This window comes from Elgaria multicarinata, chromosome 5, assembly GCF_023053635.1.
Source record: "Elgaria multicarinata webbii isolate HBS135686 ecotype San Diego chromosome 5, rElgMul1.1.pri, whole genome shotgun sequence".
In the NCBI taxonomy this organism is placed as follows: domain Eukaryota; kingdom Metazoa; phylum Chordata; class Lepidosauria; order Squamata; family Anguidae; genus Elgaria; species Elgaria multicarinata.
In genome coordinates this window covers 121758948-121779815 of record NC_086175.1, presented here as the reverse complement: position 1 = coordinate 121779815, position 20868 = coordinate 121758948, and the positions used below count along the sequence as shown (strand labels likewise).

Genomic DNA, 20868 nt, shown 5'->3' with positions numbered 1-20868 from the left:
TCGGGCTCCTATGGCAACCGGCCTGCGCGTCCCACTTGCTTGGGCGCGGCTGGTACAGGCAGTAGCAGCGATAGAAGACGAGGCATGATGACCGCGTCGGCCGGGAACCAGCTGGAGCCGAGGGCTGGGGACTCGGGAAGCCGGATCTATGCGGAGTACAATGAAGGGGTTCAGCCCTGTGAGTGTAAACGGGATGGGGTGCGGGGAGAGCCTTCCTTCCCGCCATGAAAAGATGGGGCGCAGCAGCCACGTAGTCACGAACTCCCCCCCTCCTCCTACACGCGCATCCTAGTTGAGAAGAGCATTAAATTCTTCACTGACATCCTTCCCTTTCCCCCGCAGCAAGGAGAGAGGGAGGCGCTGCTGCTGGCTGCCATCTCGGGGGGGTGGGGGGAAGACACCCCTTATGCAAAATGGGGGGGGGGACTGCATGCATATTTGAATCTCTCCATCCAAATTGGCGATTATCTATTTGGTTTGGCAAGGGCGATTTCCCTCACTTTAAAACCAGGGTGGGGGACCTGGGGTACTTCACAGGTTGCTGGATTCCAACTCTCATCATCCCTGACCATGCTGGCTTGGACTGATGGGAGTTGAATGGCATCTAGAGGGCCACATGATCCCTGCCATAGGGGATCCACCTTACTACCTATGCTCATCCCCAGCACAAGGTGGTAGTGCTTATTCCAGCTTTTTGTTCTGCTTCCTGCCTTTCGTGAGGTCAGTGTTCATCCCATGGGAGTTTGTACAACTTGACCAAGAAAGCTATCACCATGAGGGACTCTATTCATTTTGCTGAAGAGCCGCAGCCTCCCCTAGACCTGGTGCCCTCCAGATGTATTGGACTACAGCTCCCAACATCCCCCGGGCAGCTTGGCCAATAGCCAGAGATAATGGGAGTTGGAGTCTTAGCAACATCTGAAGGACCACAAGTTCTCCACCCCAGCCTTCCCTGGAGAGCAACCACCTCTTCTTCCCAAGCAAATGGATAACAATTGCCAATTTGAATGGAGGGGTCAAATAATGCATGTAGTTCCCACTCCAGAAGGACAGGGAGAGAGCAAAACCTGGGGGATGCTGGAAGCTGTAGTCTAACACATCTGGAGGACACCAGGTTGAAGAAGGCTGCTGTAGAGAGGTATCATCCTTAACATTCATCCAATACCCAATTATTACAAATGCCATTCTACCTGTCACAGTTATACTAATTAAAAGGATCTTCCCAACTGCACTAGACTAAGCTTGTTTTTCTCAAGGGGGACTTTCATAGTATAATACAGCTGGTTTTCAGACCTGATCACATTAACTACCACCATTTGTAAACTCAGTGGGGTACTCAGTCTGTGAGCATTGCCTACTCCCAAGTATTTCAGCACAGCTTAACTAAATACATTATGGGTTTTATATAAGAAATCTGTAATGTAGATCGTCACTTTTAACGTCTGTGCATGTGCATATGCCCATCCTTGAAGTTATACTTAATTCTCAGCTTCCTAGTATGTATATGCTATATATCGAATACATATAGGTATGCGTCTTTATGTACGTGTGACTGTTGGATATGATGCTGTAGGCAGGTTTTATGAAGTTTCCTAGAAGTACGTTGGTCTTAAAAGAGCCATTTTTATTCACCATCATACTAGTGCAGCTGTCCCCAATCAGGTGCCCTCCAGATGTGAATGGGCAAGATGAGAGTTGTTATCCAACAACTTGTCATAAAGGCAATAAATCTCTCTCACTGTTGATCCTGAGAAACTGGTATTCAGTAGTGTACTGCTTCTGAATATGGGAATTCTATCTAACTCTCCTACCTATAACCACTGATAGACCTATCCTCATGAGCAGGGACAGACCAATACATTTTGCTGTTTGAGGCAAAGGGCAAGATGGCACCAATTTCCATGTTCAAAAGCTGACCGGCCTGGCAGTTGAATCTTTCTGCAGTCCTGGCGATGGGACTTTCACTGCACCTGAAAGCAGCAGCCTAGCTTAGAGAGTGCAATCAGGCACGTACAGGTCTCTCCTCCAATTCCTTGCTACCACCTCCCATCATCTGCCTCCGGAAATTACCGCCTCATTTTGCCTAATGGTAGGGCCAGCCCTACTCCTGAGTTTTTCAAATCCTAGGTTAGATTAGATCACAGGTAGGCAACATGCCCATTGGATATTTTGGACTTCAACTCCCAACAGCCCCAGCTAGCATGGCCAATGGTTGGAGTCTAAAACATCTAGAGGACACCAGTTTGGGGAAGTACTTTATTTTGTCTGTCCTGCATCTGCTGCCAACCAATTTAATTAGATGCAGCCAAATTCTAGTAATATGAGAGAGAGAGAACCTTCTCTCTCTCTCTCTCTCTCTCCACTCCCTGGTGACAGAAAGTGTCTCAGCTCTTAACATGGTCTGCCATCAGATTCTGTTGCTACAGATCTCTTCAAGTCTTTTGTCTCTTGATTGGCAACTTGAGGGCCAGTCAACATCTCTTAGTATGCCAGAATTTGGCCCAAGGGCCTCCAGTAGCTTACCATCTAATTTAGATGAAGGTACATTAAGTCTAAAAACTCTACACAAGTCAAAGCTCTACATCTACTTCCAGTTCAGCCAGATCCATATGTTTTGCAAAAGTGTGTAAATAACATGGTGCTAGTTGAATAGGTCATTGCGCTGCTATAGTTCACTCCCAGCTTCTAACGGCCATTTAAACTTGAAAGTCTACAAAAATCCAGAGAAGCCTTGTTATCCAAGTATTTAGACCTTTTATAACAGGCGTGGCCAACTTGTGACCATATATTTGGGGCTCCAACTCCTATAATCCCTATGTTGGCTAGGGTTGCTGGGAGTTGTTGGCCAAAAAGTCTGGATGGACACAGGTTGCCCATTCGTTTTATAAACTCATCGGCAATCAGCAAGTCTGTGTGTGTACTCTGCATTACAAACAAACCGCCTAGAGAGCTTCGGCTATTGGGCGGTATAAAAATGCATTAAATAAATAAACAAATAAACAAAGCTAACAAAATCATGAGCCAAGAAAAGTGGAATTCTGCAACCAGTATAAATTACGCAAAGTTGCCCTGCTTTTCTTATTTGTATAATATGTTCTTTAATGATTGCCATTTTGTACAATTCATGTTGGCTTTACTAGTCATGGGAGAAGGCAAGGAACTATAGAGGGTAAAGCCTTGCCTACAACGGACATTTTTTTCAAAGTCCCTTTTTGGCTTCTGAGATTTTAGTAGGCATCATCCACACACCTGCAAGCATATCTTCACAAGCATAAGGGCTTTGCCCCTTATATAAAAAAGAGAGAGCCAAGGTTCTCAGGAAAGTGAATTTTGTGACTATTTTCAAATTCCAGGCTTTTTGCTCCACAATTGCAGCATTATGCATATATCGAGTTATCATTCCAGGTGGCTTTTCAGACCATCAATGAAAAAATATTTTGTTTCAAAAACATGGTGCACATTTCATTTTATACAGCACCCTCTGATGCCCCAAAAGGGAAAATAGGTTCACTGTTCCTTTCTCACGCAATCCGCCACGCCATGGCACAGTATTTGGAAAAGGCACAGTGAACCTATGTTGTCTTTTTGGGCACCAGAGGGCACTGTATAAAATGGAATAATATGCAGCAGTTGTTTGAAACAACATGCTTTTTCAGTGATGGTGACACCCCACCACCACCCCAAGGCTCCATTCACTTGCAGAGGGGGTAAATAGCTTGGTGGTTGCTTCAGTATGGCTGTGTGGGTCCAGTGGTGCCTGCAGGAGACCCCTGATATAGATAATGCTGAAATGGGCAGACCAACAGTCTGACTTGGTATAAAGCACCTTCTTGTGTTCACTAGTTTGTCATGAAAACTATGTTAGTGATTCACTACCTTGAATGGAAGGTGGTTACAGAATTCAACATTGTTTTTCCATATCTACAATATCACGCACTTGAGAAGGGAATACAAGAATTGCATAACTAAGCTATAGGAGCACTATTATATTTTATTATTATTAAATTATAATTATACTATTAAATTATATCTTTCATCTCCAGAACTTTCTCCTGATGTTCACGATCGTATCTCGGCATGTCTTTCAGATATCTCAGCTTGGTTGCTTTATCGTCGTTTGAAACTTAATATGGCAAAGACTGAATTGCTTGTTTTTCCTCCTAAACCTTCTCCTCATCTCTCATTCTCTCTTACTGTCAATAATGTTACACTTACTCCAGTCAAGGAAGCTTGTAGTCTTGGCTTTATATTTGACTCCTCGCTCTCCTTTATTCCTCATATTGAGGCAGTAGCTAAATCCTGTCGTTTTTTCCTGTATAATATTGCCAGGATTCAATCATTTTTGTCTGTCTCTTCTGCCAAGACTCTTGTTCATGCATTGGTTATTTCTCGGTTGGACTACTGCAACCTTCTTCTCACTGGCCTTCCTTTTTCTCACATCAGTTCATTAGTTTCTGTTCACCATTCTGCTGCTAAGATCATCTTCTTGGCTCGCCGCTCTGACCATGTTACTCCACTTCTGAAATCTCTTCATTGGCTTCCAATTCACCTCAGAATCCAATATAAACTTCTCTTGTTAACCTACAAAGCTTTTCACTGTCTAGCTCCTTCCTATCTTTCCTCTCTCATCTCACACTATTGCCCCGCTCGTGCTCTTCGCTCCTCTAATGCCATGTTTCTCACCTGCCCAAGGGTCTCTACTTCCCTTGCTCGGCTTCGTCCATTTTCTTCTGCTGCCCCTTACGCCTGGAACGCTCTTCCAGAACATTTGAGAACTACAAGTTCAATCACAGTTTTTAAAGCTCAGCTAAAAACTTTTCTTTTTTCTAAAGCTTTTAAAACTTGATTTTGTTCTGACTTTTATACTGTTAGTTTTACTCTACCCTGTGCCTGTTTGGTACATTCTCTTCCCCTTCTTATTGTTTTATTATGATTTTATTAGAATGTAAGCCTATGCGGCAGGGTTTTGCTATTTTATTGTTTTACTCTGTACAGCACCATGTACACTGATGGTGCTATATAAATAAATAAATAATAATAATAATAATTTATATAAAACACAACACTTACCATAAACATTTTGTTTGCCTTTTTGATGTCATCAGCATATGATTTTTATAATATTTTATCCTATTAGTGAGAAGAATTTTCAATTTGATTATGCAGATTTTTTTTTTACTATGAGGTAATTCTGATACAGTGGGATGAAATGAGGTATACCATTTCGGAATTCCTTGGCATATCCCTTGAAATTTTCTTTTATAAAACAGGGAAGAAATTTGTCTATGTTGAACCACCTAGGAGAGTTAAGGAAGTACTTGAAGAAGAACTTTATTTCCGGCGGGATGAGGTTAGAGTCAAACACCCTTCAGAAGGTAAGCTCTGTCGCCAGTAAAAGTAGGGGGAAAACAGCAATTTGTGAAAATTATATCTGAACTGTTTATGCTGAGTCTGTTGTGTTGTGAATATCAGGTCTGCTTGAGAGAATATATAAAACGGGTAAAAAACGGTAGCCCTTGAGATGGTGTTGAACTACAGTTCTCATCATCCTTGACTGCTGGCCATCCTGGTTGTGGCTGATGGGGGTTTCGCCCCCACCCAATATAAAATTAGATGTTGTGGGGAAAAGTAAAGTTTTGTTTATTTGCCACATTTGTATTAAACCCTTTCCTAGGGGCTTGGATTATGCTTGTGGTGTTAACACATTTGTTAACCCTTGTGGAGTAAGATTGAGAGATGACTCCTCTAATCCAACTAGGGCCATGCACACAGGGAAGCAGGCATTTGTATTGATATGCATAGATAAGGAACGCTGTAAAGAAATGGAGGAGGACTTCAACCCATTCTTTCTTCCTCACTTCCTGCCCCTGAGCAGAGAAGAATAGGATGACCATGTGGAAAGGAGGACAGGGCTCCTATATCTTTAACAGTTGTATTGAAAAGGGAATTTAAACAGGTGATATTTGTATGCATGCAGCACCTGGCGACATTCCCTCTTTTTCATCACAACCGTTAAAGCTGCAGGAGCCCTGCCTTCTTGACCAGATACAAAAGAGGACAGGGCTCCTGCAGCTTTAACTGTTGTGATGAAGAGGGAATACAAATGACACCTGCTGAAATTCCCTTTTCTATACAACTGTTAAAGATACAGGAACCCTGTCCTTTTTTCCATATGATCACCCTAGATAAGAAGAGCCACGCTGGATCAGACCAACGATCCATCTAGTCCAGCACTCTGTTCACACAGTGGCCAATCAGTTGTTGACCAGGGCAACAGGACATGGGCTCAACAGCACTCTCCTGCCCATGTTATCCAGCAACTGATGTATATAGGCTTACTGCCTCTCATACTGAAGGTAGCACATAGCTATCAGGTAGCCTTCTCCTCCAGGAATTTTTGAAAACCCTTTTTAATGCCATCCAAATTGGTGGCCATTGCTACATCTTGTGGTAGTGAATGCCATAGTTTAATTATGTGCTGTTAAATCATCGTTTAAATGAGTGATTTAAATCACCACGATTAAAATCAATCCACACTGCAGAGTTCCCAGGTCTAAACCATATGGTTGTTTAGTCCTAATTTGTATCCTTTCTGTATTACCACTGAAAGAAGATATGTGAGGCTAAATCTTCACATTTGTGCTTGTCACAGGCTGTAAAGTGTCATGCAGTTTCCTTCCTGACCTGCAGTTACCTGGCTATGTTTATCAGTGGGTGGATTGTACAACTATTTCTATTTGTGGATATTACACATAAGAAATGGAAGGGCAGATTGGATCCTTGATTCTAATAATGCTGTTTGTATATTACTGACAGTGGCTCTGGAAGGAATTTGGAGCTTGAAAAGGAATTTCCCTGTGGGAGGTTTCAAGCCGACATCGCAGAATCAAAACAGCTTGCTTTCCCAGCCTAAGTACTACTCCAGGCATGCAGTAATAAGAAGTAAGAATGCGCTAACGCCTTCGTTTCCCACCAACCCCAACAAAAACATGCCACTTTGAAACAGCAGAGTGAGTTATGCGAGGGTCACGTCACACGTCAGTGAATGCTGGCATTCACTACATTTGCCTGGGATGCTCAACTTTCACATGTAAATGCCAATGTTTGTCAGGTTTTGAACCTCGAGGTAAAAAATTATGGGTAAACGTAACAAACAAACACTCACCACGCCATGTTGGTACTCCATCTTTGTTTCAAGGAGCTCAGGGTACTTGACATGTTTTTCTATTTTATCCACACTACAGCTTTGTAAGGTAGGTTAGATGGAAAGAGAAACAGATACCTATCTCAAGATACCCACTAAAAGTCCTGGCTAAATTATGCATAGGCTTGCACGTTTATAGACGAACACTCTAGCCCCTACGTCACGCTGGCTCCTTCTTATGACTTCCAAATACTACATGCAAAGCAGCCCTCAGTTTCATCATTACTTGTCTTGGATTGCAGTGTGGCTTTTTAGTTCCATTTCATTTTGTTGCTTCATGTCAGAGATGGCCAACTTCATACATTTTAGCACCCAGTTCAGTAGGGTGACCGTATGAAAAGGAGGACAGGGCTCCTATACCTTTAACAGTTGTATAGACAAGGGAATTTCAGCAGGTGTCATTTGTATATATGGAGAACCTGGTGAAATTCCCTCATCACAACAGTTAAAGCTGCAGGAGCTATACTAGAGTGACCAGATTTAAAAGAGGGCAGGGCACCTTCAGCTTTAACTGTTGTGATGAAGAGGAAATTTCACCAGGTTCTCCCTATATACAAATGACCCCTGCTGAAATTCCCTTTTCAATACAACTGTTAAAGGTACAGGAGCCCTGTCCTCCTTTTCATATGGTCAGCCTACAGTTCAGTGATGTGCTACGTAAGAGAGGTTTGAGGTAGTACCCAGAAGGACTGGAGCATTCTCCCCTAAGAACTGAGGATTTGTGGGGGTGCCTAGTTGTCTACACTCACAGACTGTCGATGGGGTGATCAAAATAATCTCAACATACAGGTGAAGGCCAGCTTTATTCTGGGAACTTCCAGGAGAAAAATCAACTCATTTGCTTCAGAGTAGCCCCACTTAAGTGAAGGAGATCACTCCAGAGTAAATGGTTTGTAATCCCTCTCTGAGGCTATCTTGTTTGTTTATTGCATTTATGTCCTGCACTTCTTCCAAAGAGCGTAAGGCAGTGTACGTAGTTATTCCCTCCCAAAACAGATACTTTGTTCTTAGAACAAAGAACCTGTGAGGTAGGTTAGGCTGAGAGAGAGAGAGGCTGACCAGCGGCCCATGGTCTCCTAATGAGCTTCCTGGCTAAGCAGGGATTTGAACCCAGCTTTTCCTACTTCTAGTCTGATACTTTAACCACGTTATCACAGTTCAGCTGTAATCTACATCAATTTACCTGGGAGGCAGTCACACTGAACCCAGTGGGACCTGCTTCTTAGTAGACATTATTGCACAGTTAGTTCTAAATGTCTTCATTTTTACTTAGTTTTCCTAATTGTTTCAAAGAATCCCAGCTTACATAAACGCCTACAGCTTCCCTTAAACCAGTGACCCTATAACTTCATGTCCTTGTTGACAGGTTTCACGCACATACACACATTTCAAGGTGTTTTGTTCCTGATTGTTTAAATTGTAAACAATTTTGATCCCTAACTGAAAAGGATCTGTGGTTGAGAGGCATGTCTGTGACTTCCCTAAATGGGTTTTGAAACTCGGTTTAGAAATAACTGCCTGATTCATCACACTCAGTGATCTGTTCATGCGTATAGTTGGAAATGTCCCACAGATAAAGTATTTACCAATCTTCATTTCCATATTTCCCGTCCCCCTCTAGGATAGCCCCTGTGAAAAGCTGCGTCTCCTCTGATGGAAGTGACAGGAGCAAGGCAAAGCTACAGTTGTTATTTTTATCCCAGTGCAGAGTACTACATTTTAGAACTTGTACAATAGCTTGTAAAATAAACATTGAAGCTTTGACTCCATCAGTTTATTTGTGTTGATCTCCTAGCATCTAACTTTATTTGCAAAGTATTCCAAACTCAAAATGATCAACATCTCCAAATCACCCATACAAGCTTCTCCCTAGGGTGCCTTCTCCTATCGGAGGTCAGCTATTATTGCAGCTATTTTTGTTTTTGATGCTGCTACTCTAAATCATGCAATCATAAAACAGTAGAGTTGGAAGGATCCTATAAGGCCATTGAGTCCAACCCCCTGCTCAATGGAGGAATCCATCTTAAAGCATGCCTGATATGTTTGTCCAGCTGCCTCTTGAATGCCTCTAGTATGGGAGAATTGTATAGGAGCACAGCTATATCATTCCCTCAAGTTCTTTAACCATGATGTTTGTCTTCTTCCCACTGATCTTTTTCCTTCAATTTTCCTTTGTATAATAAGTTGAAGTATGATGTATTTTTCTCCTTGAATAATGTGACCAATATATTGTAATTTTCTTCTTTTGATGTTATTTATTAATTCCATTTGCTTGCTTACTCTATGTAGTAGTATGTCTTCATTTGTTTCCCCGATATCTTCAACATGCATTGGTATGTCCACATTTTGAAAGATCCAATTTCCCCCAAATTGTCATACAAGCAATAATTTTTTTCCTAAGGGTGCTTCCAGACGGAGCACTCCTAGCACGACCAAAAAAAGTTATTCTGTCTTTTTTTCTTTAACGATTTCCTGTGGTAAGAAAAAAAGATGGAAGATGTAAATTTGGAAGAAGCAGTGGGAAAACAGGAGGATTACAAGTAGAAGCCGATGCCATCTTGACCCCCTGAAAAGTTCTGTGAATGAGGCAGGGTGATGGTGTGATAAAAGCCTAATCTGGAAGTACCCTTAAATATTTGAACATAAAATCTCTAGAAGTGTTTATACATTTCTAGTAATGTGCTAGTTTGAAGAAGACTGAAACAGACAAATCCTTCCATCATGCCACATATCTAGCCTCGACCCAGAGCCTAGTTATTCCCCTGTCTTGTTTCCTTCATGTTATCTTCTCTTGCCATGGCTTAAGGCAAAAGTAGAATTACACACATATATGGCATCTTTCTCTTGGCCACAATCTGCCCCTGCTGCAACCCAATGGGCTATTTCTTTCTGCAACTCTTCTCCTGCCCTGCCCATCACTCTGCAACATGGTGATGGCCTCTCTTTATGTGAGTTGTTGGGTCCATCTTTGTTGAAAAACACTTTGTTCTATGAGGACTTTCAGACGGGGCGGGGGAATCGTGTTTCCTTGCTCTGCTTCCTTCTTCTCTTCCACATTTAAAATGAGCTGAATTACATGGGAAGAGTGAAGCGACCACATGACTTGTAATGTAAAACCTCCCAGTCTGTTCAGTTTAATGGGACAGCGCCCTCTAGTGAGTGTTTTATAGCACAATTTCCGACTGCACACAGCAGGAAATCCTGACAAAACCCAACATATTTCAGAAGAATCAGGGTTTCCGAGATTTATTTTTTTACCGAAAAAACGGGGAAAGGAGTGGGAGAGGTGCAGGAGGCCCACGGTATCGTCAAGATGATCTGCGAACATCCGTGAGTGGCCAGTCATGAATGTGCTATAAATCACTCGTTTAAAGAAGCCTTATGTCACTCTTGACAATGGACTTTTCAGTTCACAGATTCCCTCTGCTGGTGGCAAACTGCAACGCCAGTAGTGAACAGATGTGCCAAACATACTATACCTTTTACAAGATATTGTATCTGGAAAACTAATGTTCATAAATATTCCAGGGTAGTTATTGGGTATACTCCACCACATATGCATCCTTGCTTTTCCAACAGAATGGAAATCCCAGGGAAGTTCAGAACCTGAAATTAAGGCCGCAAACCTAAACACACATTTGCCTACTTTAATTATGCTGCTTTTTCATTATACCTTCTTAACAGATGGCCCATAACTCTTCTGGAAATGTCAACTTGACCTGGATGGTCAGTCTCCCTTATTAAGTCCTAGCCTATTTGTTTTCTTCTATATCAAGAGGTCTTGAGAGTTAGAAATTCCAATTAAGCATTTCCTTGATGATATAAGAGTTTTAGCATAATAGCACATTTGGGCACATACGTTATTCCAATCCCATCATGCAGTTCACTTGCAAGAACCAAGCTACATATAGGGCAGGTATATCAAGGCTTTGGGCCTTGTTTTCTCAGCTCCCCCTTAGGGCCTTCCAGGCCCATCAACCACATTAAGCTTGCTTTGCCATCAATAGTTCAATCTCTCTTTCTCTTCTACAAGCATCTTTCTCTGCATAACACTAACCATTTGTTTCAATTCTATCTTTCTGACAGCATTAGTAGTAGATTTAATACAGCCTTTGCACCCTACATAAAGCCCTTGATGGCTAAATTTAAAACTGTCTTGTTTTAATTGGATTTTACTGTTCTAACATTTCATATTGGTTTTAATACATCAATGGTTTAATTTGTTTTAGAATTGTATATTCATTGTTCTATTTTATATGTATGATTTTATCTGTATGCCACCCTGAGATCGTTGTGATATAGGGTGGGATATAAATCTTTTAATAAATAAATTAAATACATAGGAAACAATATGCCATCAAGCACTTGACTATCAATGAGTGGACTTTGAGATTTTATTTCCTTCTCTGGCATCGCTAGCTTTCCTGATTTTACTTTCAGGAAGGTGGTCAAGCACTCTAATAGCAGGTAATAACACAGGCACATAACGTCCCCATCCAAAGGGGAGGTTTTTGTATGCTTTATTCCCACAGACAAAATAATAGCCTGCTAAGGCAGTGAACCCATAATTGCACTGAGGTCTCATGCGTATAATATCCTGGAAAAGAAGGACTCGAGTTAGGTAAACATGTCCCATGTTCAGCCACCATTTACAACATAAGTAATATCACATTTACTTCTCCTTACCCTAAAGGCAGAACCATTTCAACCTCAACAAAACTTCCCTGGTACTTTGGCATACAATTGGATAAGGTGTGATGTAGTGGCTAAAGTGTTGGACTGGGAGTCAGGAGATCCGAGTTCTAGTCCCCACTCAGCCATAGAAACCCACTGGGTGACTTTGGGCCAGCCACAGACCCTTAGCTCATCCTACCTCACAGGGTTGTTGGAGGATTATGTACACTGCTTTGGGTTCCTTGGAGGAAAAAAGGCAGGATATAAATGCAATAATAAATTAAAAATATATATTCAGTTTTATTCCTGCCCATAGCATAAAAGTACAATAAGGCAATTCCACATAGGAGGAAGAAAATAAGGATCAACCAGAACCAGGGGGGCAAGATATTTTAAGTTACTGGGCAAAGTCCAGCAGACTTGTTTGTTGGGTGCATGTTCTGGGGTATGCAATTTATGTTTTGTGTTGTCTAGGATTGAAGTCCGTTGCCTCTAGGATAGGGACTTCCTTGTCGTACGCTGCATAGATCTAGGTAGGTAGACTGACGCTTCATGTCAATATTGGCAACAACCTGTCTTTGTTAGTGACCTCTTAGAGTATCACTTGAGGCAGTCACTAGGAGGGTAGGTTAATATGTACCCTTCCTAGACCTCAGGTTGTATGCTGGAGTGCTGGTCTCCTCTCCTCAGGCTGAGGGAGGTCCTGGGTGTCTTTATCCTGGAACCCAGGGAGTAATGCTGAAGCAGAAGCTGTAACCATGTCAGGGACGCCTGGATCCAAGAGAGGCAGGACTTTCTTACAATGCAAGACATGGATCCTCATGGCAGATCTTGGGAGTGCCATTTAATTTTGAGGTACCATTGGGGAGGAACCATAGGTCAGTGCATGTAGAAGGTACCAAGTTCAATTTCTGCCCTCAAAAAGGACTGGGTAGTGGGTGACAGGAAATCATCTGCCTCAAGACCTTGGAAATTATACAAAGTGGTTAAATACACAATGGAGGTTCTAGTGTCAAAATAGGATAGTGTAAATCTAGGGGGTCACAATGTATTAAGAGCAATAACAGTCATAAACTAGAAACATTATCAACTGAGGAAGGAATGCCCAGGAAACTGTTGGGGGGAAATAAGTAGCGTTGTACAAATTCCTCCATGCAGATAAACGCAAGCGTGAGCTTTGAATCCTTAGTGCTTTATTTTAGAGAAGTCTTTCAAAACAAAACAACCAGGCTGGTATCATCAACTGATAACAAAGTAATTGTCTCACCATAAATCATAGCAAGCATAACAGCTTTACAGTTCTTCTTGGCAAAAGGTCTCTTTACATCAAAACAGCATACTCTCTTCCCTGGCAGCAGCTTATACCACACCCTCAAGCCTCCACACAGTGCTGTGAAAGAGCGAGCCTTTTACTTCCTTCACTCAATCACCAACAGGTGTTCTGAGCTTGCAAGTCTCTGCCAATAATCTGACATTAATTACTGTTAAGGTTAACAAGAAAACCTGACAGAAACATCCAGTTTTCTGGGCTAAAACACATATACAGCTCTTGAGACAATGATTAATTTGTCACTGACATATCAGTTGCATATTATGTTTATTTGCTTTTCTTTACATTATTTATATACCACTCCATATCTAAAATAGATTCTGGAGCGGTGAACATAGGAATAAAATAGTAAAAAGATTTTTAAAATATATATTAAAACAGCAAATTAAAATTGATCAATTTTCTATACCCTTCATTTCAGTGAAGGGTTACAGAAGAAAAATCTGTAATAGTTGCACTCATGTCCTGCTTGTGGGTTTCTCATGGGCAGCTGGTTGGCTACTGTGTGAACAAAATGCTGGACTAGATGGACCCTTGGTCTGATCCAGCATGGCACCTCTTAGGTTCTTATGATTAGAGCTTTATGTCAATTCTACTTTGAACATGGCTTGGCTGCAAGTGCAGCTTTTTCAGCACTGGTTTTATGTGTACGTGGTAGGGCCTTCCAATCAATGAAACAAGAACATAAGAAGTGCCATGCTGGATCAGACCAAGGGTCCATCTAGTCCAGCACTCTGTTCACACAGAGGCCAACCAGCCATCAGCCAGGGACCAACAAAGCAGGACATGGTGCAACAGCACCTTCCCACCCATGTTTCCCAGCAACTGGTGCACACAGGCTTACAGCCTCGAATACTGGAGATAGCACACAACCATCAGGGCTAGTAGCCATTGATAGCCTTTGCCTCCAGGAATTTATCCAACCCCCTTTTAAAGCCATCCAGATTGGTGGCCATCATTACATCTTGTGGTAGTGAGTTCCATAACATAACAATGCGCTGTGTGAAGAATGTGTGGTGCAGCCTCGAGGACAACACCACATGGAGAACATTACAGTAGTCCAGTCTTGAGGTTATCAAGGAATTGAATCACAGTATGTATTTGGGAGTAAATCCAATTGAAAGCAAAGGGGCTTACTAAGTAAAACTGCATAGGACTGAACTGCCTTTGTGACAAATCTCTTAACTCACCTCAGTCGTGTGCATGGCTGTTCTCTATGTCATTAAGGCTGAAACATGTATCCGCATTACAAACTATATCAGTTTAATACCAGATTAATTGTCATGGCTGCCCTCAAAGAATCCTGGGAATTGTAGTTTGGTGAGGGTGCTGAATGTTAATGATCCCTAACCCATCATTCAGATCTAGTTTGCAAGGTTCCCCCTGAGAAAAGGAATTACTATTGAACCCATTTAAACCTGTAGTATAGATGTGGCAATGGCTGTAAGTACCAGAAGAGTAAAGTAACAGGAATCAGCCTTTTTGTGGAATTTGGAGCTTCTTCACACAAGCAAAACAAAGGACGCTCATGACTGGCCACTCGCAGAAGTTCACGGGTCCTTTTGATGACGTAGTTTGACAGTGTTGTTTGATGAAGGTGCACATCTCCTGTGCCTTCCCCTGGTAATTCAGTTCTTTAAACAACCCTGGATATCCTGATTCTGCTGAAATGCTTTGGGATTTCCTACCATGTGCAGCCGAAGTTGGACTGCAAAGCACCCACTACAGGGCACTGTCCCATTCAGGGCTAGGAACACTGACAGCAGGGGAAGTTTTCCATTATAGACCACGTGGTCACCCTGTCAAAGATAAAAATCCACTCTGTTTTATTGAGCATAATACAGCTGTATGGAGAAAGTTCTACAGACAAAGAAATTCTCGGCAGTGTGAAAAGCAGGTATATTTATACACAGTAGCATCTTAGCAGTTAGCAAAGTTATAAACCAAAACAAAGACAGAGCAAAGAAAACTTCTTCATTATACCTTATTAACAGATGGCCGATAACTCTTCTGGCAATGTCAGATTGGCCTGGATGGTCAGTCCTTATTAAGTCCTAGCTTATTTGGACTTGACAGTTAGAAATCCCACTTAAGCATTTCCTTGGCGATATAACAGTTTTAGCATTACAGCACATTCAGGCACAAACATTCCGATTCCATCATGCAGTTCATTTGCAAAAACCAAACTACATATAGAGGCCTACATATACAGCAGGTATATCAAGGATTCTGGCCTTGTTTTCTCATTCCTCTCTGCCTGTGTAATGCAGCCCATTATTGTGCAAGAGCAGCCGAAAGCAAAGCCCTGGTAAGGAATCACAATTTCCCCTTAATCTAAAGAAGCTTTTCATTGGTACTTGTACAGTAATACTGTGCTAGAGTAGAAGTGGTAGGTTAGGAGGAGATAATTCAGCATCAGAGGGGATGAGCAAGATGATACTCCCAAAAATAAGGCAGTGGTTTCTACATACTTGGGGGACATCCTAGGCACACACAGAACTTCATACACTTATGAATTAAAGAAATACATTTTTAAATGCCTGGCAGAAACCTCAGCTAACAGAACGTTGATGCCAGCTGAACCTACAGAGCATGGGGTGGGGGAGGGGAGACAGGGTTTGGTGGGAGACAGTATTGACTGGCAGCTGTCTCCAGGGCTACAGAGACAGTTTTCCGAGCCCTAGAAATGTAAAGACTGAATGTGCAACCTCAAACCATGTGCTGTACCACTGAGCTATGCCCTTTCCCTATGACATTTGTACTCTTGTTTTTAGAATTGTATTTAACTTACTATCATCATCATCATCATCATCATCATAGAATAGCAGAGTTGGAAGGGGCCTACAAGGCCATCGAGTCCAACACCCTACTCAATGCAGGAATTCACCCTAAAGCATCCCTGACAGATGCTTGTCCAGCTGCCTCTTGAATGCCTCTAGTGTGGGAAAGCCCACAACCTCCCTAGGTAACTGATTCCATTGTCGTACTGCTCTAACAGTCAGGAAGTTTTTCCTGATGTCCAGCTTTTTCCTGATGTCCCTCGTCATCATCATCATCATCATCTCTTTTCTCATTCATGGAAGTTTTTCTAGACAGACATGATGGGCATTACCAGGACATGCTGTCTGAGTGCTTTCTGGATGTTGGTGCGGATATATGTTCCGTTTCTGAAGGTTTTCTGTATAGTTTTTTGATGTGATGCTGGTTACTGATGTGAATTATTATTATTATTATTATTATTATTATTATTATTATTATTATTATTATTTCTGTAGGCAGGTTTGGCAAAGAAAGGCAGGATATAGATACTAAAATAAATAATACAGACCTTTTCACCTGAAATCCTATTTCCCTTGTTGTCAAATATATATGGGTCAGTTGGAAGTATTCAGTGCTATTGAGGGAAAGGCACTCTGCACATGCTTCAGATATACATTGTTATCTGTTCCAAGATGCCAGAAATCTGGCAATGAGAGCAGGATGTGGGGCTGAGACCTGGAGGTTGCCTTCAAGGTGCCAGGTTGCCACTGCTTTTGAGAAAACCCTATGCTTTCAGTGCTGCAGGGCAGCGATGGCTAATCCTGATGCAGAAGGCAGCTCAGGCTTTCCAGTGGCCACTTGGCTTGCCAAGCACGCCCTCTGCCAGGGCTTCTAGTGACCAATCAGGGGTTGCCTTCCCCCTACTGTCTGTCTCGACACTCGAGCGAGATCAGACAGCAGAAGGGCTGTGTTCACCTCGCTCCAGCATAAAAAAGTCAGGGTAAGTCCCCCAACTTTTTAAATCTATCACTTTGCAGGAAATCTCCACAGTAGCTCCTGCATTGTATAACCAACGCAGTGCCACCGTGAAGATTTTAAAACATACGGACAGCCCGTGGCCCAAAATTGAGGTGAGGGGGTAAGAAACCAAAAGTAAGAAACCTTTTGGTTTGCTTTTTAAAAATGTATCTTAGGACATGGCAAAACACTTGTTTAAAATGGCCATTATAATGAATTTAAAATGTTTTCATGTTAGGATAATCAAAGTGTTCTGTTTGGATTAACTTCATTTATTGTATTTCTATATGACCCTATAGCTGAAGCTCTCTGGGCAGTTCACAAAAATAAAAAAAACTGCATTAGATTTTGAAATGAATTGGTACTTAGTATAATGGTCCTCCGGTTTGTATATTCCTATTCTTGTATTGCTATTCTTGAGTTGTAAGCACTTCGGTGCAACTATGTGGACAATAATTATTATTTGCACAGCATTTATTGAGTGCTGTCCTAGGTTTGTCTATTCCAAAGTCAGCCCCAATAGGACTTACTCCCAGGTAAGTGTGTGTGTAGGTTTACAGACATAATCTTCCTCACAACACCTATTTACATCTGAGTGAGCATTTGAGCCCATTTCCCAGGTCTAAGCCCAGTAGTGAGCAGTGGGTTTTGACAAAAAAAAGTGTTGTGTTTGCATAAAAAAAAGGGGAGGGGAGAAGACTTGAAGCATGTATAAAAGCGAAGCTTTATATAGCCGGAGAGTTTATTTTAGAACTAAATTGGACCTTCTTACAGAGGCATTTATACCTCTAAATACCAGAAGCAAGGGACAAACAAGAAAGTCAGACTGTTAGCATCAGATTCTGTTCAGGAGCTTGTGGTTGGAAAACAAGATACCGGGCTAAATACAGTCTTGGTCTGATCTAGCAAGGAAGTTCTCAAGTTCCCATTATGAATGCAGTTCAAAATGCTGGAAGGTGGCCAGTTGTCAAACCCAGGGGCTGCTTATATGGCACCGGGTTGCTGCTGCCTTAAGTAAAACCCTGCGCTTTCTCTGCAGCAGGGTGACAGCGGCTAATCCCGACACAGAGGGAGGGCACGGGGTTTCCGGCGGCCATTGGCATGCCCTCTGCCATCTGTCCAGGTGGACAGCGACTAATCAGGGATCACCATCTGCCTAGAAACACCTCCACTGTGACTCTGGAGTTAGGTTAGATGGCGGATGCGTTATATACTCGCCTTGATCCAGGGGGGGAAATTGTGGTAAGTCCCCGACTTTTTAAAGTCACAGCTTCACAGGAAGGCTCTGTGATGGCTGTGAGATAGCTGCTGTGTTGTATAATCAATGCGGTGCCACCTCACAGACCATCTAAGCAGCCCCCCAGATGCCAGATGGGTTTAGACTTTAGGCTAAATTCAGGCTCTTGTGAGCTGCTAATTCAAATCTTGAATTTGTTATGCTGGGTCTTCTGCTTTCTGTGTAATTCCAGTTTTCTACTATGGATTGTTGCTGATGTGATGATTACTTTTATATCCCACCTTTTTTTGTCTTGCAAAGAACCCAAGGTGGCTTACATGGTTCTCCTCCTCTGCATTTTATCCTCACAACAACCCTGTGAGGTAGGCTAGGCTGAGAGTCTGTGACTGGCCCAAAGTCACCCCTTCCGAAGAGTCTTATCATTCATGAATGCTATAATTTGGCCACAGGAGTCTCTCTCGGTCTTCTGCTCTTCCCAAACCACAACAGCATTCAGTGCATCTAGGACTGGACCCAAGAGCCAAATTGTAGAGTCTCGCAGCCCAAAGGGCTCCCGCCTCCCAGACACACCTGGAGAATTATAAGTGATGAAGGTACTACCAAACACGTGTGGCATGGTTACCTGGAGCCTGCTAGGGTTGGCACTGCACATCATATTATTTATTTATTTTTATTTTATTTATTTATTGCATTTTTATACCACCCAACAGCCGAAGCTCCCTGGGCGGTTCACAAAAACTAAAACCATTCAAAGTATAAAACACAGTATAAAAACATGATTTAAAATACACATTAAAAACTGATTACAAATATACCATGCATAATTAAAACATCTTTAAAACATCCTTCCTTTCCTCTTTTTAAAACATTGGGGGCAGGGGATGTTTATTTAATTATGATTTTTTAATTATTCCCAAATAAATTGTTTTGCATCAGGGCAGCAGAAATAAATTTATTGCTAAAATGCTGAGTTTTTTTGTGGCTTTGGATTCCTACCCCCCTCCATTTTGGGACTCTGTAATGCTTGCTTACCTTGATATTGTTTTAATAATATATATTATTAGACACATTTAGGTTACATTATGAGAAAGGTGGAAGGGGTGTGTGTGTGTGTTTTGCATGTGTGTATACAGTTACTCACGCTCACACACATTTTTATATATTTGTTACATTTATATCCTACCTGTCCTCTAAGGAGAACAAAGTGGTGTACATGGTTCTTCCTGCCATTTTATCCTCACAACTACCCTGTGAGGTAGGTTTGACTACGAGAATGTGAGGAGGGGCCCAATGTTACCTACTGAGCTTTATAGCTGAGCAGGGATTTCAGCCGGGAGATTCCCTCATCCTGCTCTGACATTCTAACAACTATACCACACTGGTGCCAAAGAGATAAAATGGGATACAAGTCTAAATAAAAGCTACCAGATGGACTCTCGGAACCTCTATCTATTATTCTTGAGAGATTCTGGAGAATGTTTGACATAGCAGAGGTCTGGCAGAAGGCAAATGTTGTCCCTGTATTCAAAAAGAAAGCTCCAAGAAATTATAGACCAGTTATCTGACATCAATACTTTGGAAGATTCTAGAGCAGCTTATAAAGTGCTTAATCTGTAAGCATTTTGACACCAAGGCAACGATCGCTGGGAAGGAGGCCTGCCAGCCTAATTTATTTCGTTTTTTTGATCGGGTAACTTCCTAGGTAGATTGTGGAATACTTCAGCAAGGCATTTGAGTGTGTTTAAACCATGGTTATGTAGCCACCATGGTTAGGAATGGTTCACATGACACACTAAACCATGTTTACCTCAAAATACTTAACCATTTTGGCTTAGTGTGTTGTCTGAATAGATTATAGCTTTAAACCAAGAGAGATTAGCAGAATGAAAGACAGAGTTCTACGGCAGCCCCTTCCTCCTGTTGCTGGGCATCCCACCCACCCCCAGGGAATGGAGTGGACAGACCTCTCCCTCAGGGACTATAAGTATGCCAGGGGAGTGCCTTTAATCAGACAGGGCACACACAATGTGACTGATTCTGACAGCCACATAACTTTGTTTGAAGGCATCACTGTGTCTTAACTAAGTACTATTCCAACCTATGCAAAGCTGGGTCTGTTTGCTAGTCTATATAAATAAAAATGTAAATGTTCGTTCGAAACAGACGTTATATCTCCGAAAGTTCTTCACCGATTGCTTTGAAATTTTGACACAACGTTGCATTCGAATATGCGAGCATTGTTATGCAACTATGTTCTATATGGGGACAAAAGTTTGTCTTAAAATCGAAGAAATAGGCCTCCTCAAAACCAGTCCTGCTGATCATTGTGACATCGCCAACCAGTAGGCCAATCCACTGCCTCTGCCTCCTCTCACATTTGCATGTTCTCTCACAATTGGCTGAGTGAATATAGATGTCACACCTGTGACAGTTACACGTTCTGAAGAAAGGTAACTGCCAGGAGTTTCCACTAACCTCCTCACCGTAAAAACATCCTTTTTAAAAAACCAAACAATCTGCTTTACTTCATCCAAATAATGCCTCGCAGAAGATCACACTTAGGTCGTCGTACTCGCAGAGCGGAAGCACTGCGCCGAGAAATTGCAAATCAGACTCAGGAAGAACGGGCATCAGCAAACGAGAAAA

The 20868-nt window shown here is 42.1% G+C and overlaps 1 protein-coding gene across 1 annotated transcript; it reads left to right on the top strand.

The window, feature by feature from the left end:
* The first annotated feature begins 71 nt into the window (after positions 1 to 71).
* C5H11orf97 (chromosome 5 C11orf97 homolog) lies at positions 72 to 9113 on the top strand. The gene is made up of 4 exons (XM_063127847.1): positions 72 to 178; positions 5271 to 5375; positions 6817 to 6942; positions 8826 to 9113. The coding sequence occupies exons 1-4, from the start codon at positions 85 to 87 to the stop codon at positions 8828 to 8830; spliced, it is 330 nt and encodes a 109-aa protein (XP_062983917.1). The 5' UTR covers positions 72 to 84; the 3' UTR covers positions 8831 to 9113.
* Positions 9114 to 20868: the final 11755 nt, after the last annotated feature.